The sequence below is a fragment of the Talpa europaea genome, assembly GCF_964194135.1.
Source record: "Talpa europaea genome assembly, chromosome: X".
NCBI classification, from domain to species: Eukaryota; Metazoa; Chordata; class Mammalia; order Eulipotyphla; family Talpidae; genus Talpa; species Talpa europaea.
The window spans coordinates 32,396,036-32,422,825 of record NC_140081.1 but is presented as its reverse complement, the minus strand read 5'-3'; the positions used below and the strand labels follow the sequence as shown (position 1 = coordinate 32,422,825).

Here is a 26,790-nt window from a genome sequence, read left to right as displayed (position 1 = left end):
CCGTGGTTTTTCTTCTCGGTATAAAAGCAGTTGTTTTTGATATGTGACAGTTTCCCACAAGCCAGGCTGATCCTTTTCTGTCAGTCCACTTCGTCAAGGTGAGTGTCCCCGCTCTCCCTGGCCCCCGCCCCTCCATAGATGTGGGAGTTCTAAGGGGCCTCTCAGGAGAGAGTCTGAAGTCAGCATTGGGGGGTCAGGGACCCTCCGGCACAGGCGAGATGCAAGCTGCTACTGTCAGGTAAGGTATTTTTACAATAACAATAGTAATAACAAATGCCTTCGACCTAATGGGTAAAGTACTTAATGTTTGGGCAGAAGACAAATGGACTGATATGTTGGTGGGTAGAATTTTAAAAATATGTCAACTGTCAGCCTATGTATTTCAGAGTTTTGAACAACTTGAAACACTATCCAAGTATAACTGGAAATTTCAGCTACACCCCTCAGTATCTCCCATCCCTGTCTTGCTCTCACTGTTGCTCTGCCCCTCTCTGCTGCTTCCCTCGTTTCTGTCTTTTGCTAGCTCTGACCATCTTCCCTCTCTCTGGCTCCTCCATTGGGCTGCGCTCCATCTATCTCCTTTCCTCTGTCTCTCTCCTGCTGTCTTATCTCATCTTGCCTCCCCCTCACCTGCCTTGCCACCCAGCAGAGAGCTTTATGTACAGTTGACATTTAATAATAGCATGTTGTAACATCGATGAGGACATTTGCAAGAATGGGCAACAGTTGTGTGTAGCACGGTGGAAGGATTGTGTGATGTTGGGCGAGGCTGAGCCTTGCCTGGACTCGTGCTTCTGGTACATGAGTGCAGACCCTCTTGGGCGCATTCTCACCATCGTCATTGTGGTTTAAGCTGTGGGGTCCTACTGCAGGACCTTGGGCGGGGGGTGGCCAGAGTCCATGTCCAGGGACAGAGATCATCATTCAGGGCTGGGGTGAGCTTGTCTCTGCAGGCTTAGCACAGTGCTGGGCAGACTGAATGTGCTCACTCAGTGTTGCCTACTAGTCGTTTTGTTAATCTAATGAGAATCATACTACTGGTTTTGTCCCTGCCTTATTCGATGAGTAGGAGCCCTTTTGGAGATCATTAAAAATTGGTTCAACATTGCTCTGTCATAACTGTCAAGACTGTTCTCGCATTGGTTCAACCATGTGCCGATTATTGGACATTCGTGAGATTTCTAGTTTTCCGCCATGATCATCCTTGATTGGATCCTTGAATTTCTGAAAATGGAATTGCTGGGGCAAAAAGTATGTGCATTTTTAAGGTTTCTGACCATCTCTGCAAATTATCCTACCAAAAGGTTGTCCTACTTATGCCCCCTCTACTCAGGCTGCCCCTGCGTAGGTATCATCATTTTTAAATCCCTTCTCAACATCACAAGTCAGAAAAAAATAACTACCCCACCATCAATATTTGCGTTCTTTGATTACTTGCACTGTTCTTGATTCGTGTTTGGTTACTTATATTGGTTAGTGATCATTTGTGCCTTTGGGGATTTTTTAGTTGCCTGGTCATGTCCTGAATCCTAATGGGGGGTTCCTGGTTTTTTTTCTAATTGATCTTTCACAGATCTTTATTGAAAAGGATATTGACCTTCCACCAGCCATATATAGCAAATATTTTCTCCCAATTCATCGGGGTTTTTTTTTTTTCTATTGGTTTACAGTGTTTTGTGATGCTTGTGATGTTTTTATATAATCAAATAGTTGTGTCTTTCCTTCTGTGGTTACTGTTTCTGGTTTTGTGCTTAGAAAGTCCTTTCCCACTTGAAAATGAGATAAATGTTCACCTGTGTTGGCTTCTAGTCTTTTATGGCTTCATTTTTTCCATTTACTGTAGAGGTTAAGAGTGTGGGTACTGGAGCCAGACTGTCTGGAACAAACCCAGCCTCACCTCAAGCCCTCTGTGGGATTTTTAGCCAGGCATTTAACCGCTCTGTACCTCCATTTCCTCATGTACTGTGATAATGGTAATAGAATCTACTTCAGTGGGCAATTCTGAGAATTAAATCTATTAATCATATTATGTATTTAGCATAGGCTCTGGCATACAGTAACCCCAAGATCAGTACTATATATTATTTCTCTCTTTCATGGATCAGGAATTTCTGTAATTTCTGGTAACTTTTCAAACTGGCCAGGGAGGGGTTGGTGGGAAAATGGACTGATTATCCATCCTGTAAATTTATTCTTCTCCTAATTGTCCCAGAAACATTTGTTCGCCAATCTGTCCTCCTCTGCCCCCAAATTCGAAACGCCACATTCATCGCAAACTCAATCCACGTGGATGTTGTGTCTGAGCTTTCTATTCTGCTGTTTCTCCATTACCCTAGGGTGACACGTCTCTGTGACTGCCGCCTTGCAACACCATACATGAACAGCCATAAGCTCCCCCTGGCATTTGCCCATTATCATTCCTTATTTCAGTCCGCATCAGTTCCTCCAGCCCAGCCCAGCAACTGTTCTCATTTAGGTTCTCCTCTCCATCTCCGTGTTGCGTCTTTTCTTGTTCTGCCTCTCATTCCCCGTGTAGGCTATGACTTTCTCCTCTCTCCAGCGCTCCTTCTTTCGGTGTCTCTGTCCCACCGCAGGTCTCCCTCGTGTCCCCCTATATCTCTTATTTTCCGTTATCTCTGCTTCCCTGTCCTTTTCTCCATTCTGTCTCTTTGCCTCTGTGTATCCCTCTCAGCCAGTGCCCTGGATCAAGGGGCAGTTGTCGATTCCCTGCACACACCTAACAACTCACCTAGACACAGAGTGGGGGCCCTGCCCTTGGCTACTCCACCTTCCCCATCCCTAGTACACAGAGCGACAGACAAGGCCCTGAGCTATGAAGGGGGGCTCTTCTGAGGCTCATACGGGATGCAGTGGCAGAATCAAGACCCAAGTCATATCTCAGGACTCTGGGTGGGACCCTGGCTGTCTCACCCCCGCTGTGGGCCTCAGCTTACTTCTCAGCTCCCATGATGTGAGGGGGGAGGGTTCTGGGATGCCCCCCAGCAGCTGCCATTGCCCCTTCTGCCTTCTCACAGGTTGGCCCCTCAGGCAGGAGGATCCAGTCACAGCACAGGGCCCAGCCTCACAAGAGCTGGGCTGTGGCGCCCCAGAGCCCCATGGGCCAGGAGACTAGTGGCCAGAGGGTGATGTACTGGAGGGATAGACATCAGTCACCCTGCCTGTGGGTCTGGCTGTGGACAGATTTCAGCTGCGACCCCAGGGCAGGTACTGGTTCCTGGGAACCTCTATCTGGGGACCCCTCCAGAGAGCAGAGAGGTGGGCGCTTTACTGGCAAAGGCTGAGGCTTTTCCTGCTCCCTGCCTGAGGGAGGACAAAGGTGTACTGGCACCCTCTCGCGCTCTTCCTCCTTCCCGCTCCATCTCTAGCAGAGCTGGGGTGATTTGGGGAACATAGTTCAAGCATGGACAGGAAGACTACAGGTATCCACTTACACCTTGTTAAACATTTCATGTGTGTTAACTTTGGAAGATGGGTACTGTTAAACTGTCCCAACTCACACATGCTCTTGAGGCGAATGACAGTGGCAGAACCCGGCCCCAGGCTGGGGGGAATGGAAGGGGTGATTCTGACCTTCCCGCCTTCATGGAACTTGGGAAGGAGGCTGAGGGAAGGCTTGCTGCAATCCCATGTAGGTAGGAAGCCCTATCAAGTCATGAGTTTCAAGTCCTTCAGGGAGTTCCAGAGAGTTTGGGTACCAGGGACACTGGCTTTCATGCATTGAGAAGACGGGCCCATGGGCCCCACAGTCTATGGGTTGGAGATCCTGGGAACCTTTGAATCTGACAAGTAATGTTCTGGCATAGCACCATTTGAAGACCCCAAGGGACCCAGTACCTGTGGGCACCCCCTGAGAATCAAACCTTGGGCCTCCCCATGGTCCAAGAAGGGCCAGGATCACAGGCCCTAGGGCTTGTCACGGTGGCCAGATGGACATCACCCACCACATCCGCCAAGCCAGCTGCAGGATGGGCAGCCAATTCTCGGAACGAAACTCGTGGGGTGGGGTGTCTACACCCTTCTCTTCCTCTTGGGTGCTGATGAAGCCCAACGCATCCGGCCGCCATGACGTCAATGGCGGAAAAATCTGGGGAAGTCGGGGGCTGTGACAACAGGGCCCAGATGCAGACCCCGATATGAAAACACAAGCTGTGTCCCAGAAACATCCTCCATGCAGCTTCTGAGAAACAGTCAGAAAGGGACGCCCCAACAAACAGTGCAGGAAGCCAGATGCCCAGCCTGGCCTTCCAGGTACCCCATCACCAGGCAGTCCATATCCACATCCCCTTTCTGAGAATGTATTGTATCTATACTTCGAGTTCCAGGTGTGCCTGGGGAGGAGATTTCTTAAACACTCTGACCAGGTGTCCAGGCAGCTTCATAAGTGACCATGGGCCAGTCACGTGGGCCAGGCCAGGACGGTGGGAAAACATCCACTCACCAAAATCAGAATCTGTTTGCTTGGGCTTCTGTAACAAAGCACCACAAATGGCGTGTTTAAACAGAAATGCACTGTCTCACGGTTCCAGAGGCTAGAAGTCTGAGATCAACCTGGGGCCGGGAGGGAGGATTTGGGCCTCTCCCCTGGCTTCTGGCTTACCGCCAATCTGTGGCATTTCTTGACAGGTAGAAAATCATTTTGATCCCACTCATTCATTCACTCACCTCCTCATGGTCATTGATGTTCTCTCAGGCCCTCTTTCTCCCAGGCTCCTGATTCTCACACGATCATGTTCTAATCCCTGAGAGACTAAGGGTTTACTATCTGAATTCTTACACCCACCTCCCTCAGCAACACAGCGCTGACAGCTGACGGCAGAGGGAGGAAGGAGTGCTGCTCCCCCAGAGCTCCCCTGTACTGTCTTGGGCTACTATCAGCAACTGTGCCCAACCAGTGCTGTGGGGTGGGGACACACACACACACACACACAGAGCTTGTCCCACAGCAGGGGGCTTGTGACATGTACACACACGCAGTTTCTGGAGAGAAGTGGAAGTCTCAAATCACTTTGGGAGCACTGCACCTGGGGGTCCCCCTCAGTACAATGCACATTGGGCTGGGAGGTCCCTTCCAGCACTGGCTTCCTCTCAGACTGGGACTACAGGATTCTGAGAAACCGAGGCCCTGCGCACTGCAGAGCGAAGGCCCTGAGGCTCAGCAGAGGTGCCTGGAGCCATCATGGTGGATTTTCTGGACAGGGTGAGCTCGGCTAGGGGAAGAGGAGGAGGAGTGGGGCAGCCAAGCAGGGTGGACAATGTGAGCTCAACTCGCAGGCAGACATGGGGAGCAGAGACTGGGGTAGATTCTAGTGGGGGCTGAACTGAAGCGCTCTCCCAGGCCCTGGCTGGAGCGCCTGTCTCTCTTCTCTGGCACCTGCCATGCCAGCTCTGTGCAGGACAGGAGCCCAGAGGTGCTCAGACTCCACCCCTGCCTAAGCTCCAGGCTCCCATACTCAACTGCTCATTCAGCATTTCCACTCCCATGTCTAATGCCAGACTTCAGGTACATCTGTTAATACACCTGGATCACCACTCATCATCAGCCCTGCTCCCCTATCTCCCCAATCTCAGGTAGTCAGCACTGTCCTTCCAGCTGCTCAGACTAATGCCCAGAAATCACCTGGACCCTCCCTCTCTCCCCACCACATCCAAGCTATCAGCAAATTCTCCTGACTGCACCTCCCAAACACACTCAGAATGCACCCACTCTCACCATCTCCACTGCCACTATCCTGCTCTGTGCAACCATGACCGTGTACCCCGACTACTGCAGTTGCTGCCTCACTAAACCCCCTGCTTCCACCCTCACCTTCCTAGAGTCTGTTTCTCTCGTGGCAGCCAGAGAGATCTTTTGAATCCGTGCCCCCCACATACACCTCATGGATATGCCTGAGTCACTGGCGTCAAACAATGCTCCCAGGAGAAAGTCCAGCTGCCAGCCATGGTGGGCTCTGAGGTTATATGGCCTGGGAAGGACATGGAGACAACTGGAGGGCCGAGGCATGAAGACAAAGCTCAAGTAGTAGGGGGAGGGAACTGAGACCTACCCTGGCTGAGATCCCTCAAACTATCCAGAATCCCCCACCATCCTCATGGAGGACACATCCAAACCAGGGCTATGCCAGCATGCACAGGCAAGTGTGTGCTGGACCTGTGGACATGGGGCATATGTGGGGACACATGTTCCTAACACCAGTGTGTGGCTAGGACAGGGCCCAGCCAATGCCTGCTCTGACTTGAGGAGGTGTGTACATGGTTCAGGTGGTTGACTATTTTACACCCCTTCTCCTCCCAGCGCACATGTAACTCCTTCCTGCTATGCCCCACAGCCTACCCTCGGACAAGGACCCAATGCCCAACCCCAGGCCAGCCAAGCCCTCAGCCCCTTCCTTGGCACTCGGCCCATCCCCAGGAGCCTCACCCAGCTGGAGGGCTGCACCCAAGGCCTCAGACCTGCTGGGGGCGAAAGGCCCAGGGACAACGTTCCAGGGCCGGGACCTCCGAGGTGGGGCTCATGCCTCCTCCTCCTCCTCCTCCTTGAACCCCATGCCACCATCACAACTGCAGGTGAGGCCCATGGCCCAGGATGGGGCAGGCAGGGTGGGGTACCTGGGCCTACAGGTGCCGACCTTTACTGTGGCACTGAGCGGGGGGCCCAGCTGGGGCACAGGAAGTGGTTTTCTGGGTCCCAGGCAAGTCTGTGACTTATGCAGATGTCATAGGGCCAAGAAAGTCCCCACTGAGCAGGTCTCAGAGATCCGAGGCTCTCAACCTCCCAATCCTTGTCTCAGGAGAGGAGACCCTATCATGGTCCAGAGGCCTAGCCATGTGTCCCCACACACAAGTGACAGAGGAGAGGGCTGAGGCCCAAAGAGGTGGGGGTGACACAGTGGAGGCCAGCTCTGCTCCTTATTAGCTGTTACATCTCGAAAAAGTCCCTCAGTCTCCCAGAGCCTGTTTCCACGAATGTAAAATGAGGATGGCACAGCACCGAGCACATGCGGTTATGGCGGATCAACTATGGATTAGACACATAGAACAGTGAGGATGGGGATGGCATCTCACCTACCTGCCTTCTCCCTGCAGCTGCCCACAGTACCCCTGGTCATGGTGGCACCCTCCGGAGCCCGGCTGGGCCCCTCACCCCACCTGCAGGCACTCCTCCAGGACAGGCCACACTTCATGCACCAGGTACAGACCATGAATGGCAGTGAGGAGGGAGCAGGTGGGAGAACTGAGGAGGGGGCCAGTCTGAACCATGCCCATCTGTACCCCCAGATCTCAACAGTGGATGCCCATGCCCGGACCCCTGTGCTGCAGGTGCACCCACTGGACAGCCCGACTATGATCAGCCTCCCACCACCAACTGCTGCCACCAGCGTCTTCTCCCTCAAGGCCCGGCCCAGGCTGCCACCTGGTAACACCACACCCTGCAGCTCCCCAGAGCCCCCAAGTACTTGAACGTAGTCGTGTAAGCTGCTGAACCACAGCCTTCAGGAGGTCGGAGGTGTCAGGTCTGATCATCTTGGAAACTCCAACCTCCAAAAAATGTCAGGCTCAGAACCTTAGAGATGCAGAATGTCAAAATCACAGAACCACAGATCTTTGCAAAGTTAGTCAAAATGTCAGCACTTGTGAGTGGCTGTCTGAGCTGCCTCACCAGAAGCCGAGGATATTAGAGACAACAAAGGACCTCAGAGTTAGGGCTCAGGAGGTGGGAAGCTCAAAAGACAGTTTGTCGACCAGGCTCCAGAGCCCAGCCTGCAGTCTCCTGAGGTGTCCTGTCCCACTCTGCAGGGATCAACGTGGCCAGCTTGGAGTGGGTGTCCAGGGAGCCAGCACTGCTCTGCACCTTTCCAGGCCCTGCTGTACCCAGGAAGGACAGGTCAGTTGGCAGGGCTGGGAAGGACCCTCTCCCTGCCATCCCCTTCCCTGACACCCTCTGTCCCCTGCCCCCCAGCACCCTCTCAACCGCGCCCCAGGGCTCCTACTCACTGCTGGCCAATGGTGTCTGCAAGTGGCCTGGATGCGAGAAGGTCTTCAAGGAGCCAGAGGACTTCCTCAAGTGAGCAGCCCTGATCCATTGCAGTCCAGAAGGCACCAGATTGTGGGAGGAGGTCTGGGATGCAGGTTTCAGCTCAGGCCTCATCCCCATAGGTATTAAGATGAAAGAGTGGGTCTCCCTGGTGGCGCAGGTGGTTGAGCGCAGCACTGTGAAGCTGTCTGCAGCCTCTGCAGTGCCGGTTCAATCCCCACTGGCCGTGGAGATACCCACATGGTGGGGCAGACCTCTCCTGTCTCGCCTGCTGCTCCCCTCAGCAGTATATTTCAGTCAGTCTGCCCGTTCTGCTCCCCACTCTGTCTCTCATGAATCCTCTCACCCTCCCGCACATATGGCCTGTTCCCTGGTTCTTGTATAAACAAATAAATCTTTAAAAAAAAAAAAGATGAAAGAGGCAGAATCTAAGACTGTGGATTCAGATCCTGCTCTGCCATTCACTGGCTATGTGACCTGGGGGAAGTTACTTAGCTTCTCTGGGCATTGATTTCCTCATTTGTATAACGGGGCACGTTAATACAGGGATATGCTACTATTTACCTCCATTTTACAAAGAAACTGAGGCCAGAGAGGCTATGTGTGTTGACTAAGATCACCTAGTTCCTGAGTGATGAAGCTGGGACATGAACCCGGATAACCAGGCTTCAGAATCCATGCTCCTGTTTTGCCCTGCTACCTCTCCTGCCAACACACAAGCCTGATTTTATTCATCCTCAAAGTTCCAGCTCCTTACGATGGCTGTTGCTACCTCCCCTAGGTGCCCCCCCAACCTTCTCTAACCCAACTGCTAGCAGCAACTCAATGTACCCTATCCTCTTGCCCACCAGTCCTTCCCACAGCCTGCCCCCTCCTCCTGGAATGCCTCTCCTGTGTGCATCTGCCTGTGCCCGTCAGCTCACCACCATCCCAATATCCTCTCCCACACCCTGGCCAGGCTCAGGTGACAAGCTCCAGCCTGGCACGCAGTAGACACCAAGCAGCTTAGGTTAAAGGAATGACAGACGTGAGGGGGGAGACTGAGGTAGGAAGGAGAGGGGAACTGGGACTCTGAGACACCGCTCAGAGGTTCTGAGCCCTCCCGACTTGGAACACTGAGGCAAGAGGCCAGACCCGCCATGGTCACCTGCACTGATTCTCCCCCCTACCCAGGCACTGCCAGGCGGACCATCTCCTGGATGAGACGGGCAGGGCACAGTGTCTCCTCCAGAGGGAGGTGGTGCAGTCTCTGGAGCAGCAGGTGATGTGGGTGGGGGGGATGGTGGGCAAGCTTCGCATTCACCCTGTGACAGGAGCCAAACACCCAGGATGGGGGTTGGCCTAAGGGAAAAAAGGGGTTTAGGCACTCCCAGGGAATACTGGGCAACGCTGTGACAGTGAAAGGCCAGGCTGAGGCCTCACTCTGTGCCTGTCCTCACAGCTGGTGCTGGAGAAGGAGAAGCTGGGTGCTATGCAGGCCCACCTGGCTGGGAAGATGGCCCTGACCAAAGCTCCATCTGTGGTGAGTCACCCCCAGCTCAGGGGAGACAGAGATGCTGGGAAGAGGGAAAAGGAAAGTCTCTGAAATCTCTGGGCCCTGTCTCTGGCTCCAAACACACCCAGACTTGGGACTATCCCCTCAGTTGCAAACCCTCCAACCCCATGGTCCTGAAACATCATGACCTTCAATTTTCAAAGCAATAACAAATAGCCACAACACTGAATGTAGACCACATGCCGTGGCAGGCACAGCTACATAACCCACATTGCAAAATGAAAATGTGGGGGTCAAACTTCAAGATGGTGACCACAGTGGGGAGCCTTGCCCAGGTTACACACCCATGAAGCCATCCCTGGCTGCCAGGCACCACTTCTGAGCTGCTAACTTATTCAATCCTTATGATGCCACTGTGAGGTAGGTATGACAGGCAAGGGAAATTAAGGCTGGGTGACTTTCCCAGTCATGACTGGGTGGTAGAAGAGCCCAATTCAACCCCTACTTGTGGCCTCAGCATCGGCATGCTCTACACTCAAGCATCCACACCACAGCTCATGCTGCCTCATGGCATTGCACGTCAGAATGGAATTGAGGATGTCCTTACTTTTAAAGATATTCACTTATTTAAAGGTCAAGTAGACCTGCCTTGTTAGCGCAGCCGGCAGCATGTCGGTGTCATAAAAGTCAAGTTGAAAGTTGAAGCCGACAGGTCACGAGCCTATCCCTCCTCCCCCAGGCTTCATCTGATAAGGGTTCCTGCTGCATCGTAGCTGCTGGCACCCAGGGCACTGCCGTCCCAGTCTGGCCTGGCCCCCAGGAGGCCCCCGACGGCCTGTTTGCTGTGCGGAGGCACCTCTGGGGCAGTCATGGAAACAGCACTTTCCCAGGTAGGGATGGTCTTCACCCTACACAGTGGCCCTAAGCCCCCTGACTGGCACTGGGTGGGGTACAGAAAGGAGTTCTGTACTGCTCATCCCCACCATCCCCCCAACTTTGATTGCCAAAGCTTTCTCTCAAGCTTCCCACGGCCTGCAAGCCCCCATTATGGTTCCTAATGTCTTGCCCTGTCTCCGTAGGGATTGGGGCTCACTCACTCTAGGCTTCAGCACCTCCCTTTGGTCATCAGACAGGTGGACACTAAGTAGTTCCCAGTGACTCTCCCTTCCTTTATGCTCTCCAAGGAAAAGCAGGGTGACTGGCCCCAGCTCACTAATCCCACTACTCCCCACAAAGCCTGGGCTATGGGCTTAACGATCAGGGCCCTTGAATGTCATCCTGGCTCTGCCACTTACCCAGTCACATCCTTTGGGTATGCAAGTTACTTCACTTCTCTCAAACCTCAGGAAGAATAGGCCCCATTTGAGGGGATAGGAGTGTTGCAAAAATCAAATGATACCATTTACATCAAGTACTCCGCAAACTAGCTGTGTTCATGGACACTGGTGTTAACGTGTAGATTCTAAATGGTACAGCAGGGGTGGGAAGGGGAGCAAGGGGCCCTGACGAGGCCTGGTTCTCCACCCCCCGCAGAGTTCTTCCACAACATGGACTACTTCAAGTTCCACAACATGCGGCCCCCCTTCACCTATGCCACCCTCATCCGCTGGGTAAGAAGCAGCTCAGGCCCAAGGAGAAGAAAGAGAAAGAGGGCATGGGGACCTGCCTCCCAAACCCCCAGCATCCCAAGTAGGATCCTGCATGAAGCCATGCCTCAGATGTGCTTCCCCCATGCTGGCTTCACCCCAGACCTGCCCCAGAACCCAAACCTCAACCACCATCCAGACCAGCACAAGCCAAATTCTGTCCCTAACCCCAACCCCTTTCCTGTTGGCCCCCTCAACCCCACACCTAATCCACTCTCAGCCTATAAGTAGTCCCAGAACTAACCAATTAGCTGTCTCTTGGCCCAAATCCACCCCAAGTATTCCCCTAACTCCTTCTCCAGTCCCAACATGCTGTACTAAGTTACCACATCCCCTGCTGGACCCCATCCCTAACCCCTTCACCTATGTGGACATGGAGTGACAGGTCATAGGGTAAAGAATGGGGTGAGGATGGGACTGGGATGGGTTATGGTAGAGGATCAAGGATGAGTTTGAGCAGCCTTAGAACACCCTTCTGACTCTCAGCCTCTGACTCTTAGTCCCAACACTTTCCTCTGACCCTCCCCAATGGCTTTCCAGAACCTGAAGCACAGCCCAGGGGACCTTCACCCTAGGCCACCACCTAACCCCACAGCACCCTACACCTTCGTCCCATCTGGCCCGGTCCTGCCCCAGAATGCATTGCTGCTGCAATCTGACCTTTTACTTAGCCCTTCCATAAATCCAAACATCAAATCCTGACCCCAAGTCTAATCCCACACCTAACTCTAGCCCTGCTCCTTAACAACCTTGCACAACTAACCTCGATTCCACCAGAACTATCCTCGTTCTTGACCCTGAACCTAACCCATCCCTGACACACAAAAAGAACTAGAAAACTAAACCCCTCTGACTTCTGACCTCAGGCCATGCATCATCCCATTCCTCACCCCTCTACTTACCACAGTCCACTCCCACCTGACCCTTAACCAACCCTCCTCTGACCTTTAACTCTGCCTGGTCTTTGCCCCTTCCAAATCCTCAACTCAACCCCACTCCTGGTCTTTAACTTTCCCAAAACCCTGAAATCTCACCCAACAGAGACCCCAACTCCATGCCAGACCTGTAGACTAACTCCAGCACTAACCCTGACTCAGGCCTGCTCAAGCTCAGCCTTGATCCTCTACCATACTCACCCAACTCCTTACCCAGTCTCTGACCTGTCACCCCACACCATTTCCCTCTGCCCCATCCCCGTAATTCCACCCCATGTCAGATGGCCCAGGGTGGGTTACTGCCCTTCTCGGCCCAACTTCAGGGGAGCGGCTCCCCTTACCCAACACCCCCAACCTCCAGGCTATCTTGGAGTCTCCTGAGAAGCAGCGGACACTCAACGAGATCTATCACTGGTTCACACGCATGTTTGCCTTCTTCCGAAACCACCCTGCCACCTGGAAGGTGAGCGTCTTCGGGGCTAGCAGTGGCTGGATGGTCATCACACCACCATGGTGCTGGGCCAAGTTCAGGAGCAAGCGGGCCTGGGGCTGGGGTTGCAGGTTTGTTGGGAAGGAGCAGGTCGTCGGGTTTGGGGGGGGGGGCGGGGACTGCTGACCTCAGAGGCTAACTGCCTGCTCACTCCCCCTGCCCCGGCCTGGCTGGCTGGTCCTCCTTCCACAGAATGCCATCCGACACAACCTGAGCCTGCACAAGTGCTTTGTGCGGGTGGAGAGTGAGAAGGGGGCAGTGTGGACCGTGGACGAATTTGAGTTCCGCAAGAAGAGGAGCCAGCGGCCCAGCAGGTGTTCCAACCCCACACCTGGTCCCTGACCTCAAATCCCAAGAAAGAAGGAAGGACAGGGGCCAAAATGGGGGGAGGGGCGTAAGTGGCTAGGGACAGGGATGACAGGCCCTGGACGTGCCTGCGGGGACCAAGAAGTGAGGTGTGAATTGTCTTGCCTGCGAGGGACCCTACTCCCCAGATGACTGTGCTCCTGGATCATATGGTCTACACCAAGCCTGCTCCAAGGGGCTCTGGTCCTGAACCCCCACCCCAGGCAGAAGGGTCTCCAGCCAAACTGAGTCTTCACACCCAAACACACCCAGCCTGCCTCAGTCACTGTAACAGGCAGCCTTGGGGCTGGAAAAATCCCACAGTCCGTACAGTCCTGCCCCTGGACACCACACAAACCTCCCAAACTCAAAAAGCCTGTCTCAGGCTTCCCCGGTGGCGCAGCGGTTGAGCCCTGGGTTGCGAAGCTGCCCGCGGCCTCTGCCGCGCCGGTTCGATCCCCGGCTGCTCCCCGGCCACCTGAGGAGGGTCCCGCATGGTGCGCAGATCTCTCCTGCCGCCCGCTGCTCCCCTCAGCAGTGTACTTCGGTCCTTCTGCCTGCTCTGCTCCCTGCTCTGGCTCTGGTGAATTCTCTCACCCTCCCGCGTTTCTGACTGTACCCAGTGCATGTATAAACAAAACAAAACAAAACAAATAAATAAAATAAATAAATAAACATGCCTCTATAAAAAAAAAAAAAGCCTGTCTCAGCACACTCAAATCTGCAGTCACACCACCACCCCCTAGCACAGTCCTGTCCACCCTGTCCTGTCCACAGCAGCCTCTGGGCCCAGGGGTGCACACAGGCTGCACCCAGACACCCACTCAGAAGCAGCCTTGGTACCCTCAGGATCTCAAGTGCCAAAAACACACAGCTGTCACGCAGCGTCATACCATTTACAACATACACTCGGTCACAGAGCCCATTAAAACTTGCCTGGGCATCTGGTGTGCACGCGCTCCCGACAGTAACCCAGTGCGTCCCGAGTCCCACTCAGACATGCCTGTCCACACACACACTGATTGGCCAAAATGTCTCCCCTGCCTCCCATCCCTCTTCACCCTGAGCCCTGTGCCCCCATCCATGCCTCAGCTTAGACTGCATACAGAGCCCTCATTTATTTGGGATCCAAAGCCCAGTGCCCTCCCCAATAAACTATAGCCGAGTTCCCACACTCTGGATGGTCACCCCAGATAAGGGTTGCGGGCCGATGGGAAGGGGTCTGGGTCTAAGGCCACAGCAGGCAAAACTGGACAGCAAACAGAGGGAATGGCTAGGGCAAGCCTTGGCTAGAGCCTTCAACACCCCAAATTCCTGCCTAAGGCTGGGGGAGAGACCTCTGCTGGGGAGTCCTTAGGCCTCACGGACCCTCCCCAGGAGGCCAGCATTCTCCTGGCGAAGGGCTCGGTAGTCCTCTCGGATCTTCTCCAGGTTGCTGAGAGTCTTCTTGCCCATCTCCGTCTCAATCTAAGGCAACGCGAATCAAGGCCTTTCAGCACACAGAGCCCCTTTCCCAGCTCCTGCTCGCCACCCCTCTCCATTACAGACCCAGGGCCCCTCCCATGCTCCTCCCACCACCAGGCCGTTGCACGTGCCATGAGGCCACCTAAAGCAATCCTTTGCTACGTGGCAGGATTAGCCACCACATACTCAAGCTGCAGCCTCGGCCCAGGGAGACAGATATGAGGACCCTCAGGCGGGAGCTGGGGCTGAGTAGGGCACCGGCCTGTCAATTCATACACATAGCTATGAAGGGGAAGGACTGGAACTCCAGCCTTGATTGTTGCCACTGCCTCTCTGCGTCGACCCAGGAGCTGTCCCAGGCCTGCCTTGTGTCCCTCCCATGGGCCCCCCAGACCTTACCTGCTCCTCCAGGTCCCGAACCTCCCGCATGATGGTGCCTGTGTCCTCGATGGTCTGGATGAGCTGGCTACAGTTCTGGGGACAGCAAAAGCAGAAGCTTGCACCTCAACCTGGCCCCACGCCAGCCAGCCCCCCCAGGCACGATTCTCCCCTCACCTCATGCAAGGCAGCTAGATACTTGTAGGCCTTCCGAACGGCATCATCCTTCTTAGCATCCTGACCAGATAGAGGGGAGCTCGAAGGCGTCAGTGGGTTGTGCTGACCTGCCTCCCATCACACTACCTCCCATCACCCCCGCAAGCAAAGCCAAGCCCGAGTAGGCCGGCCCCGCCCCAACCCTCCTCCAGGCACCGCCTTCCCCACACCTTAAACACGAGTTCATCGGTCACTGCAAACGTCCGGTCCAGCTTTCCAGACAGGGAGTTAATTTCCTTCTGAAGCTCCTTCGTGTCAGACAAGATCTGGCAGAGACCAGGGTGGCCATGAGCCCGTGTCTGGGATGGCCAGCAGGCCAGTCGAGGACTCTCACGTGTACTCATGTCCAGTCAGCACACATGTCGCTGCGTCGGGGGTGGCTGCAGTGGACTGTGTGCAACTATTCTATGTGGGGGGTGGCCAGACAGCTCTACCTGTCAGAGGGTGTGGGGTCCCACACAGCCAGGCCACACACACCATCCCTCGAGTTCCACTGCCCACATGACCCGCCCACCAGGTCACAGACACACACCTTAGTGATCTCCTCCTTCTGCTTCCGGATGTTGCCCACAATCTCCAGGATGCGTTGGGTATAGGCCAGCCGGGACACGTCTCTGGGCAGGGTCTCAAGCTCTGACACCTAAGCAGGGACATGGCAGGCACTCCCCCAGTACCCGCCCCCACCCACTTCTAGCCATCCAGGGCCCACGATGGGCCTTACCAACTGCTTGTAGACTTCCTCCTTCCTGCGAGCCTCTTCGGCAGCTGCCCGGACACTCTGGTGCAGCTCCTGGATCTCTGCCAGACGTCGAGAAGATTCCAGCTGCCAGGACCCCATGAACAAAGGACAGTGAGAAGAGGACTGGCCCCCTAGATTGGAACCAAACCCAGCCCACCCATAGCCCGGGACCCCACCACCTACCTCTCTGCAATCCTGGAGCTTCCGAAGGTGGCGGTACTCAGCGAGGAGTGGGACCCGGTGCTTTTCCCACTGACCCGCCAAGTGGATGACCCGCTGGGCACTACTCTCTACCACGAGCTAGGGGTGATAGTAAAGGGGTATGTGTCATACAGACTGGGTCCTTGCAACTCCTACCCTCCAGGGCCAGCACCAACCCTACCTGTAGCTTGGCAAGGTTGGCAGCCCCATCAGGCAGCAGCTCTACGGCCCGGCTCTTCAGGCGCAGGGCCTGCTCGTGCTCTGCTGTGCTGAGCTCGCTCTGCCGACACTCGGTCTCCACCTAGCACCGCACAACCCACTCTCAGTGACTAAGGAAGACCACAGCCTCCAAGCCCCACTGAGCCTGGAAAGCCCTGGCCTAGTTCTAGCCCCCACAGAAGACAACACACTCCTTTAGCACCCATAGGTCCCTCACCCCCAACCCCCAAGAGGGCAAAGACCCGAAAGCACTGACAGGCATCCATGGGGCTCTTTCACCGTGCTACCTCCACATTACCTCAGGGCCCCTAGGAGCCCTGAGGAATTCCACAAGCCCATACCTGTATAGACCCGTATTTCCTCCACTGAAGCCCTCAGACACTCAAACCCCTCCTGATTCTCAGATACCTGGAAAGTCCAAGGGATGCCCACAGGTGCCTCTAACCTCCCAACAAGCTCTCCACTCCTACCCCCATCCCTGCATCCCCTTCTCACCACCACTGATTCTTCTGAACCTCACAAGTCCCACAGGTCCTCAGCACCCACCACAAACTCTTCTGGCATCTTCAGACCTCTACAGAATACCTCTCAGCCCCCTCAAGTCCCACTAAGCTCTCTGGGCCTGACCTGTGACCTGGCCCCAGGCAGGTGGTCCATCCCCACTCCACCTGCATGAGGCTGATCCCTAGCGTCTTCATGTTGGCTTCGACTTCTTCGATGTTGTGGTTCACTCCCTCCAACTGCTCCCGAAAGGACTCCAGCTCCTGCTCTCGAGTTGCCCGCATGTCCTAGAAGGCATAGACAAGTTGGGGTGGGAGTGTCAGGCCTAGCAGACAGGCAAGGGCCCAGGGCACCTCCCAATGCTCTGCTCACCAGTTCAGGTTGCTGGGAGGGGGCTGGCACATCTGACACCTGGGCTGTGTGGGGCTCGGACTCCTGGGGGAGTGAGCAGGGAGCATGCCAGCTGTGAGGAAAGGCCCTGCCCCTACCAGCCCCCCAAGCACCCTCCCAACACCACAGCCACACCTACTCAACCCACTGGGACAACGTGAGGATCGTGGCATTTCCTGCAACCTCAGACTACACCGTCTGCTCAATAAGGAAACCTCCCTGCCCCTGACACAGCTCCTGCCCACCTGCCCCATCGCTGAAGCCCCAACTGCCCAGGAAAAGGATGAGGGCCCTGCTGGGTGACCATCTGAGGAGAGACGATAAGGCCAGAGGAAACTGCCTGGAGAAAGCTGGGGCTTGCACAAACAGCACCTTCCACCCTTACATGGGTCCCACCCCTCCACCCTTTCTCCACTGAAGTCCCCAAGAGGCCAGGGGACCCCTCTGGGAACACCCAGTGGGAACACGGGAACCTGCATAGGTAAAATGGGGTATTTGTACATAAAGCAACCCTCTGAGCTGCCCTCAGCCCCATCAGCATGCCCACATCCATGCAGGCCTACCCACCAGATGGAAGGTGAACTTCTCTGAATGCGTGAATCGGGAGCCCTTAGGAGCATCAGTCCTGGCCCCAGCACCCCAGGCCTGCAGCAGCTCTCCCAGGTCTCGGGCAGGGGGGGGCGCCCCCAGCCGATCCCAGGTCTGGCGCAGTTGCTCAGCCAGGTGCTTGTGCAGACGCTGCCGATGTGCCCGTATATCCTCCTGGAAACAGAGCGCAAGAGGATGTGGCAGCCAGCTGGGCGCCCAAGGCCCTGCCTCTTCCCTGTCAGGGAGTCGCCTGACAGGGTGCTGCCAACAAGTCACACCCAGGCTCTAGCTTCTCCCACCAAGGGGACCTCAGCCCCACTGCCCACCCCACCGGTCTGAGATTTCCTGAGGACAGTTGGGGGTGGGGGGGTTCCCGTTCCCACACTGAAGGAGAATATGGGAAGTGGAGTGATCCTGCAGCCATGGAGCCAGAGAGTGACACTAAACAGATATGAGAGGACAAAGCTAAGACAGAGAGAAGTGCTGGGCAGAAGAGGCAGAGGCAGAGACTGGAATTGACAGAGACAAGGAGAGTCAGTTTTCAAACAACTGGGGAGGTCTGATTATGAATTCAGTGTTACAGGGTAATAAGAGATCATGTTAATTCTCTTAATGGCCCAGGAAATGGGCCAGGGCTTATATTAAAGAGTAAATGTCCTTACAAGGCAAGAGATATTTGCTCAAGTAGAGTTGAAATGACATGCCTGTGATTTACTTTATTATTATTTTTTAAAGATTTATTTATTTATACAAGCACTGGGTACAGTCAGAAGCACAGGAGGGTGAGAGAATTCACCAGAGCCAGAGTGGGGAACAGAACAGGCAGACTGAAGAAATATACTGCTGAGGGGAGCAGCAGGCATGGCAGGAGAGGTCTTTGCGCCATGTGGGACCCTCGCCGGCGGCCGGGGATCAAACCAGTGCTGCAGAGGCTGCGGGCAGCTTCGCAAACCAGTGCTCAACCGCTGTGCCACCAGGGGAGGCCTGATTTACTTTATTTTTTTTTAATATTTATTTATTTATTTATTTATGCATTCAAGAGCTAGGGTACAGGCCAGAGGTGTGGGGGGTGAGATGAGTCACCAGAGACAGAGTGGGGAATAGAACAGGCAGATTGACCAAAGTACACTGCTGAGGGGAGCAGCAGATAAGTCAGGAGAGGTCTCCTGCACCATGTGGGTTGCTCCATTGTCAGCCAGGGGATCGAACTTGTGCTGCAGAAGCTGCAGACAGCTTCACAGATTGTGTCTTAACCCCTTGCGCCACCAGGGAGGCCCCATCTTGATGTTATTTTAAAGTAAATCATAGGGGCCTCCCTGGTGGTCTAGGGGGTTAAGTCTCAGTACTATCACTGCTAGGGCCTGAGTTCGATCCCCAGCCAAGGAGCTAACCCATATGGCACAGCAGACCTCTCCTGTCTCGCCTGCTGCTCCCCTCAGCAGTGTATTTCAGTAGCTCTGCTTGTTCTGCTCCCCACTCTGTCTCTGGTGAATCTTCTCACCCCCCATACCTCTGGCCTATATCCCAGTTCTTCTATGCAAAAATAAATAAATTAAATAAATAAAACTTTTCTTTAAAAAAAAGTGATATGGAGATGAAAAAAGGCAAAATGCTTAAAAGAGGATGACAGGCATATAGAGGACTCATCAGAATATTCTCTCCACTTCTGTGTTTGAAAATTCCCATAAGGTTAAAAAAAAGAGGGACAGAAGTAAAGATGACAACTAGCAATGATGTGGAAGAGGCAGGGCAGACAGAAATCAGAAACCCGGTGGTGGACAGAGGGGAAAAGGTGGTACAGAAGTGAGGAAACAGACAGGGCAAGAAAACAGCAGTAAATCCACTGTGTTTTGTGATCCAAGAACACAGCACAGAGACCCAGAGACAGAAAACCCAAGCATCAGTGAGGAAGGGAGGAGCAGTGACAGGAAGGAGGAGCAGTGACAGGAGCAGGGAGGAACAGTGACAGAGGGAGGAGCAGTGACAGGAAGAAGGTAGTGGAAAGCAGGAGGAAGGGAGCAAATCCTGAGGCTGAGGCTGCCTGGGATCTCGGGCATGTGATTTGGTTAGTGCTACCCAGAGCGGAGGACACAAAGGGTCCCCTACCCCCCCACCACCCCACCTCCTGTCTCAGAACAGGAAACTGAGACTCTGAGGAGGTACTGACTGGTTTGAGGTCCACAAACCAGTGGGGAGATGATAGGAGAGGGGCACAAAGTGGGGAAAGGAAGGGGGCAGAGGGTTGGCAGGACACAAAATGGGAGAGGCAGTGAGCAAGGTCTTTGCAGTGAGCAGGGAGTCAAACCTGGGGTAGTACCTGGGCAGGGAGGCGGGCTGCCCGGTGGACCCAGTCCTCATCCCCAGGGTGGTCCCGGCCCGTGTGCTGGCAAAGCTGGATGGCGTGGCGTTCGAGGAGTGAAGCCACCCTCTCAGTAGGCTGGGACACCTGGGTGGGGGCTGGTGGCAGCAAGGGACTGGCCTGGAACTCCCGGGATTCTGGGAGCAGGAACAGAGTCAGCCAGGAGTCTATCAGCCCTCCTGCAGGCCACGTATCTGGCCCACCTCTACCCTGCTCCCCAGCCCACCCCACAGCCCTGCTCACCTCCTCGGGAAGTCAACTCCGGCATGACCAGCCTACTGGTGTGGAAAGGTTTCTGGGGGGTGGAGCCCTGATGGGAGAGCAGAATCAGAGCCTCCTGGATGAACTGTGCCACAGGTCACCGGGTGGAGGAGCAAAAACCTGAGCACCCAGTTGAGAACAAGGAAGGCAAAGGGCAAGACAGGGAAAAGCAAAGAATGTACATGAGTTGGGGAGACCCACCTGGAGGTGCTGCAGTTTGGGAGTGCGAAGAAGGGGCGGGACCCAGGGCAAGGCCAACTGGTCCCGAATCTGGCTCCCAATAGCCCGTAAGAGGATAGCTGAGTCACCTGTGGGGAGTGGGGAGTATCAAGCAGGTGATAATGTCACAGATCCACAAATGTGTACCCTGGGAAAGCAACCATCCTCCTCTAACTCCCCCTCCCAGAGATGCACATCTATCTAGTTATCACTCAGTCATTCAACACTTATTGAGCACCTAGTGTGTACCAGTCATTGTTCTAGACACTCAGGAAACCTCAGTGAACAAACCACTAACTGACCCTGTCCTCCCATAGCCAGCATGCTGGGAGAGGAGATTGTGACAATGGTCTTAAGGACAATACAGAAAACTCTCAGGTGGTACTACTGAGAGACTTGTCATCTGAAACCAGGCAGTCAGAGAAAGGCCTCCTTGAGATGAGGAACTGGGAAGAAGAGAGGAACTAAACTAAACCATGAGGATATCCAGAAATACAAAGGCTCTGAGTTGGAGTGTGCCTGGAGCATCTGAGGGGCATCAAGGAGGCCAGTATGGTTAGAGTGGAATGTACAACAAGAAGTTGGACAGGAGGGGAAGCAGAGAGGCCCTTCATAGCTCCAACCAATCACCTGGGGCAACCCAAGCCCCACCTGCCTCCCCTTGTCCCCTCTCCCAGTCCAATCCTCCCACCTAGCTCTTCTAGCTCTCCAGAGGGTACATACCCCAAACCCCCACCTGCTAGCCCCTACACCACCAGGCAATGCTACCCTATCCTCACCCTCACCACACACCAGGCACCACATACCTGCTGGCTGATCTGCATCCTCAGAGGCATCAGTAGGCAGACGCTCAGCCAAGAAGAGAAGCAGGTCCCGGAGGTCAGGCTCACTGGGGTAGAGGAAGTTCTGATAGCCAAGCTCCAATGGATAGCCCAGGTCCTGGGGGTTGGAGAAGAAGCCTCTATCAGTCAGACTGGCAAGAATCCCCTGCCCTGAGATCCCTGGGCCTAGACCACAGATGCTCCCACTCTCTCACCAACCACCACCCTCTGAACCTCCCTGTGGCTCTCCAAAGTCTCTAGGCCTCAGGGAGCAGCCACAGCATGATTAGAGTCAGTGTTATAGAAAGCAGGAAAGACGATGCAAGCTCTGGCCTTTCTAACTGTGACTCAAAATCCAGAGGCCATAAAAATAGATGAGGATTTCTGAATACATGAAAATAACAATTTTAAAGGAAAAATACAATAAGCAAAGTCAAAAGAGTAATGACAGGTTGAGAAAAAATATTTGGAGCTCATAACATAGGCAAAGAGCGAACCTACCCCATATATAAAGAGTGCCTAAAACTAAACAAGCAAAAACAAAAAACAAAAAACCCAGCAATGCAACAGAAAGGCAAGCAAAAGACAGAAAAGACCACAGAAAAAGAAAGGAAGACGGCTATTTAACATGTCAAAATATGTCCAGCCTTGCTTTTAAGAGAGACACAAACTGAAAGCACATCAAGACCTCACACAAGCATCACCAATCCAGAACAACCTGAGTTATGTTCTCGGGGTACGCACTGGGAGGGAGATACTATCACTTGTGCAGTGTTCCTGCCCCAAATCTGAATCAAATCAGGTGAAAACAGACCAGTTCAGATTGTGGGGCATTCCACAAAACAACCAGTCTGGACTCTGTCACTGTGAAAGAAACAAAGAAACAAAAACAAAGGAGGACTGTTGGATATTTAAGATTAGAAATGTAACAATGAAATAAAATGGTGGTCCTTGATTGAACCCTGTCCTTTAAAAAAATCAGTTGGGGAAATTTGACCATGTACAAGATATTACACATAAATTTCATGGGTGTGACTGTGATCACGGTACTGCAATTATGCCAGAGAATGTCCTTTTTCTTAGTAGAGGTATGCTGAAAGTTTAAAGTATAAGCGTCATGATGTCTGTACTTTCGAATGGCTCAGCAAAAAAGTGTTTGTATGCATGCATGTATGTGTAAGTCTATTTATACAGACAGAAAAGACTAGAACAAAATGTTCACCATGTAGAAAGCTGGAGAGGGGTATACAGGTATCCATGTTCTATTTGCACTTTCCTTTAAATTTGGTAATTTTCCAAAGTATCAAGCTGGAGGCAGTGGTGGTGGAGAAAATGACACTGAATTATCATTTCTCACTTACTATGTGGGCAAAAATCGGACAAGACTGAGAGTGTGGCTATGGAGAAACAGGAACTCTCTCATATACTGCTGCTGGGAAGGCAAAAATGAAACAGTCCCAGTGAGGAAAATTTGGCAAAATCTAACTACATATGTGTTTACCTTCCCACCTAGCAATCCCATTTCTCAAAAGTTGCTGTGAAGATATGCCTCCATCAATTCAAGAATATACATGCAGAAGATTATTCATTACAATGTTCTTTGCAAAATATTGGAACCTACCTAAATGTCCAAGCATGGGAAGGGTTTAATAAACTATGCTACATAAACGCAATGCAGTACTTTGCAGCTGTAAAAAGGAACAATGATTACAATTTTTATTGTGTGGTATGAAATGATTTCCAGGATTTATTGTTAGGGAAAAAAACAAGAAAAGAAACTAGGGGTATGCTTTCTTTTGTGTAAGAAAGAGGGGAAATTAGAATATTCACATTTGTTTATATTTGCATTTTAAAAATTGGGAAGACACACCAGAAACAAATCCAAGGAATTCCCTTGTAGCAGACAGGTCAGGACAATAGGGTGGATAGTTTAGCATGAGAGTAAGAGCTCTCAAGGTACTATGTATGCTATTTGTTATACCTTGGCGATCTGTTCTACCCTCTCAATGGTTAGCCACCTTTACCTAGTTAACAATTCTTTACATTAAAACTACAGGCTTTGCAGCCACAAAGATCAGGATTAAAATCCAGCCCACACTACTTACTGGTTAATAAGGCCTTGACCAAATTATTGAACTGCCCACAAGTACCATTTCCCAGCTATAAAATGGGACTGAGAGTACTTGCCCTATGTGGCTGCTTTAAAGGATAAAAGGACCCATCAGGGTTCTGGGTAGACAGGAGTCTTTGGCTGCCAGAATCACTGTTGGTCCAGAGCTACATGGAGCCTGAAAGCAGACTTTCTGGATTCAAATCCAAGCTTTGCCTCTTATCTACTGTGTGACCTTAAAACAAATCACTTAACCACTCTGTACTTCATTTTCCTCATCTGAAAAAGAGGACACCAACAGTACCTACCTCAGAGAGTTGTCATGAGAACTAAATGAGTTAACACCATGTTACCAGCACAGAGTACGCACTCACAAAACATCATTATTAGAAGTCTATGTGGGCAGTGGGTCACAAGGTAAGATATATTTATTTCAGAGGGTCACGATCAAAAAAAAGTGTGAAAACCACTGGCTTTTAAGCTACTTTACTTTGGGTTTTTTCTGACACCTTCAATCAAAGAGTTATGACTGATATAGAAACTCATTCCAGGAGTGGGGTGTGTGAAGTGACAGACACCAAAATATGGAGGTGGTTGAGTCGCAGAAAGAGGTTCCAGGAGTATGGCACAGAAAGAGGCTGGCTCCAGAAAATGCTAGTGCTGAGCCAAGGTGGCCCACAGAGGCAGCAGCCCTCTGGGTTTAGAGAGACCCTGCCACCTGCTGCAAGCACACCAAGGCTCAGGCCCAGACAATCCCATGTATCTCTTGGGAAAAAAAAAATCATCCTCTCTGTCCCATGCTAAAGGGAGTATGAGCAAAAGTAGGTCAGCATCAACTCCAGTGGAAGACAGCTCTGAGAAAAGAGAGGAACAGAGAAGTGGGTGAAGCCTGCCCTCCTCTTTAACCCCTCCCACTGTGCATGTTCCTTGCCAAACAGAGGCTATCACTTCCCCCTTCTATTATAAAATGCCACCCTCACACATAAGGCCACCAAGAGCCCAACAAAAGAACCGTAGAACTCCTGAGAGCTAGGTGAAACTGAGAGCTAAAACAGAGACCTGAGGTCCATTGCTGAGAGACAGAATCTGTACAAGCAAGGTCCAAATTCAAGAAACCTGACCCCTGGGTCTCAATAGAAGTTTTCACAGTAGGTAGGTTATCATCCCTCTGCTGCCCAACACTGACTGTGCTGGACGTGTTTACACGCATCATGTAGCCACAGGTTGCCAGAATGCAAGCAGTCAGATAAGAACTATCCAATAATAGTAATGCTACTTGCATGAAGCTTGTTATAGCTTTTTTCATTTTTAATGCCCAAAGCAACCCTATGCGGTAGGTGCAATTCTTACACCCATTTAATCATAAGGAAACTTCTCCTAGAGAGTTTAGATGACTGACCCAAAGTCACAGAGCTAGTGAGTCAGGAAAAATAACAAGACTCAGAGCTTCTGGGTATAGTAACTGGACACAGCTCTGTAGTGGGGAGGCATGAGTGCTTTGCCAGAAGGCACTTTATGTGATAGAGGCAGTTTTGGAATTATTCACAAGAGAAGCAGGGCATGTGTGGCTGCCACATGGGGAATGCTGCACAGACAGTTTTAGTTAACCAGTGTATCTTCCTTTGGGTCATCAGCCCCCAACCAACTCCAAGACCTCCTTAAGGAGCAGCTGTGCCTGATAAGGATGGCTATGTGATCTGTGATCCAGGGTGGGACAATCGACAAATGCGACGATTTAGGTGTGAGATGTGAACCAAGCAGTATGAATAAAATACTATAGGGGGAAAATTCCTGGTACTAAGCTTAAAATGTGGGAGCCTGGGGCAGCCCAGTGCAAACTGGATCAACTCATTTAATGCTCATAACAACCCTACTTTTCATCATGAGTTCACAGATAAGGAAACTGTGGCCCAGAAGGGTTAGGGTTACACAGTTAGCAAGTGGCATAGACAGAATCCGAACTACTCGGCATTTTGACCATAAGCCAGCAGCTTTAAGTACTGATGCATGAACCATTTAACCTTAAGTCACAAGGGGACTTGGCAAAGAGGGAAGGCAAGAGTTTCAAAGGAGCTTGGTGACTTTGTAAATAAAAATAAAAAGGTGTGTGAATTAGGAGGAGGGCACTCACCATGCAGGCCTGAGCCAGGCTCATAGCCAGTCGAAACCGGGCAGACATGGCAAGAGGCAGCAGGTGACTGAGGCCAGAGCCCACAGTAGGGTTGATCACACGCAGGCAACGGACCACAGCTTCTACAACCAGCTCAGTGGTGAAGGCTCGCAGGGTCTGCACATCTGGCGGAACTGCCCTGAAGAAGAAGGGGGCAGGCTCCATGGGGCAGTAGCCAGGAAAACAGGGACAGGCTAGGTCCTGTTGCCTTTTGGAAGCCCTAATACTAGACTGGGAAGGATGGCCACGATTTAGATGGATCCTGGGTGTTGGTAACTTTCATTTGGAAAACCAAGAATTGAGAAAGTCCTCAGATCCTAGGACCTTGATAGATGGAAGGGATACAAGTTCAGAAAATCTCAATTTTTTCCTGTTAAAAAGACACAAATTTCTAGAGGCTGAGAAGGGTAAAGGAGGTTTCTGGGTCCCCAAATATCATGGTCCCTGAATGTCAGGGGTCCCTAGATAGCCAACTGCTAGAGTTTCGAGACTAAACGTTAGGAGGCTGGGATTTTCAGGACTTTCCAATGTCAGGGTTCCTGGATGTCACAGTCTAAAGATATCAATATATCTTTAGGTTCAAGCAATCCAAAATATTGGCATCTAAGGTTTTTAGGGCTCTCAAATGCAGGAGTCCTTATGCGACAGGGTCGCCAAGTAATTGAGGCCACCAGATTTCAGGCTCCTGGGGTTTTAAAAGCCCCAGGTGTTGGGGAACCAGTTTGAAGGTTGAGAAGTGTAGTGCCAGTCCCCCGGGGGGGGGGGGGTGTTGGGGTCCTTTAGTTCCCTGGTTCTCAGGATACAGGTGTCTAATGACCTCCAGATATCCTGGTCCCAGGGTAACGATGTCAAGATGAGCAGATTTCAAGGTCCCAGGTCTCAGGGTTCCAAGGTTTTATGGTCTGGAGGTGTTTGGATCCTGGGGTTTGGGTTTTACCAAGTGTTGGGGTCAAAGAGTTTGGAAGGCCTCTGATGTTGGGGGCAAGGGATACATGTAAGGAAGAGACAGGATTTAAGAGTCCTGGAAGTTGGAGCTCTGAACATCAAGGTCCGGGGTTTTAAGGTTCCCGGGAGGCTGGGTCCGGAGTTTTGGAGTCCCGGATGTGGGCATTGTGGGGTGGGCGGGGGCTATGTCCTTACGTGCCGGCCTGGCGCAGGGAATGGATGAGGATTCGGTCCGCCTCCTCCAT

The 26,790-nt window shown here is 52.5% G+C and overlaps 2 protein-coding genes across 3 annotated transcripts; one reads left to right on the top strand and one right to left on the bottom strand.

Moving 5' to 3' along the window:
- Nucleotides 1-6,240: 6,240 nt before the first annotated feature.
- Nucleotides 6,241-12,961, top strand: FOXP3 (forkhead box P3; the record flags this gene model as incomplete). Its single annotated transcript, XM_084258101.1, has 10 exons — nt 6,241-6,585; nt 7,105-7,209; nt 7,297-7,435; nt 7,816-8,083; nt 9,227-9,314; nt 9,495-9,575; nt 10,288-10,438; nt 11,082-11,158; nt 12,491-12,592; nt 12,812-12,961. Exons 1-10 carry the CDS (start codon nt 6,337-6,339, stop codon nt 12,959-12,961), a joined length of 1,410 nt encoding a protein of 469 aa, XP_084114227.1. The 5' UTR covers nt 6,241-6,336.
- Nucleotides 12,962-14,317: 1,356 nt separating this feature from the next.
- CCDC22 (CCC complex scaffolding subunit CCDC22) lies at nt 14,318-26,790 on the bottom strand (the record flags this gene model as incomplete). 2 transcript variants are annotated; one of them, XM_084259074.1, is made up of 17 exons in its annotated part: nt 14,318-14,431; nt 14,828-14,902; nt 14,984-15,043; nt 15,193-15,288; nt 15,555-15,662; nt 15,744-15,845; nt 15,945-16,061; nt 16,144-16,263; nt 16,850-16,969; nt 17,055-17,117; nt 17,640-17,834; nt 19,978-20,156; nt 20,263-20,329; nt 20,482-20,588; nt 21,306-21,438; nt 25,562-25,739; nt 26,741-26,790. In XM_084259074.1, the coding sequence occupies 17 exons, from the start codon at nt 26,788-26,790 to the stop codon at nt 14,318-14,320; spliced, it is 1,884 nt and encodes a 627-aa protein (XP_084115200.1). The 2 variants fall into 2 exon arrangements, with proteins under 2 accessions (XP_084115200.1, XP_084115201.1); XM_084259075.1 differs by having other exon boundaries at nt 17,055-17,111.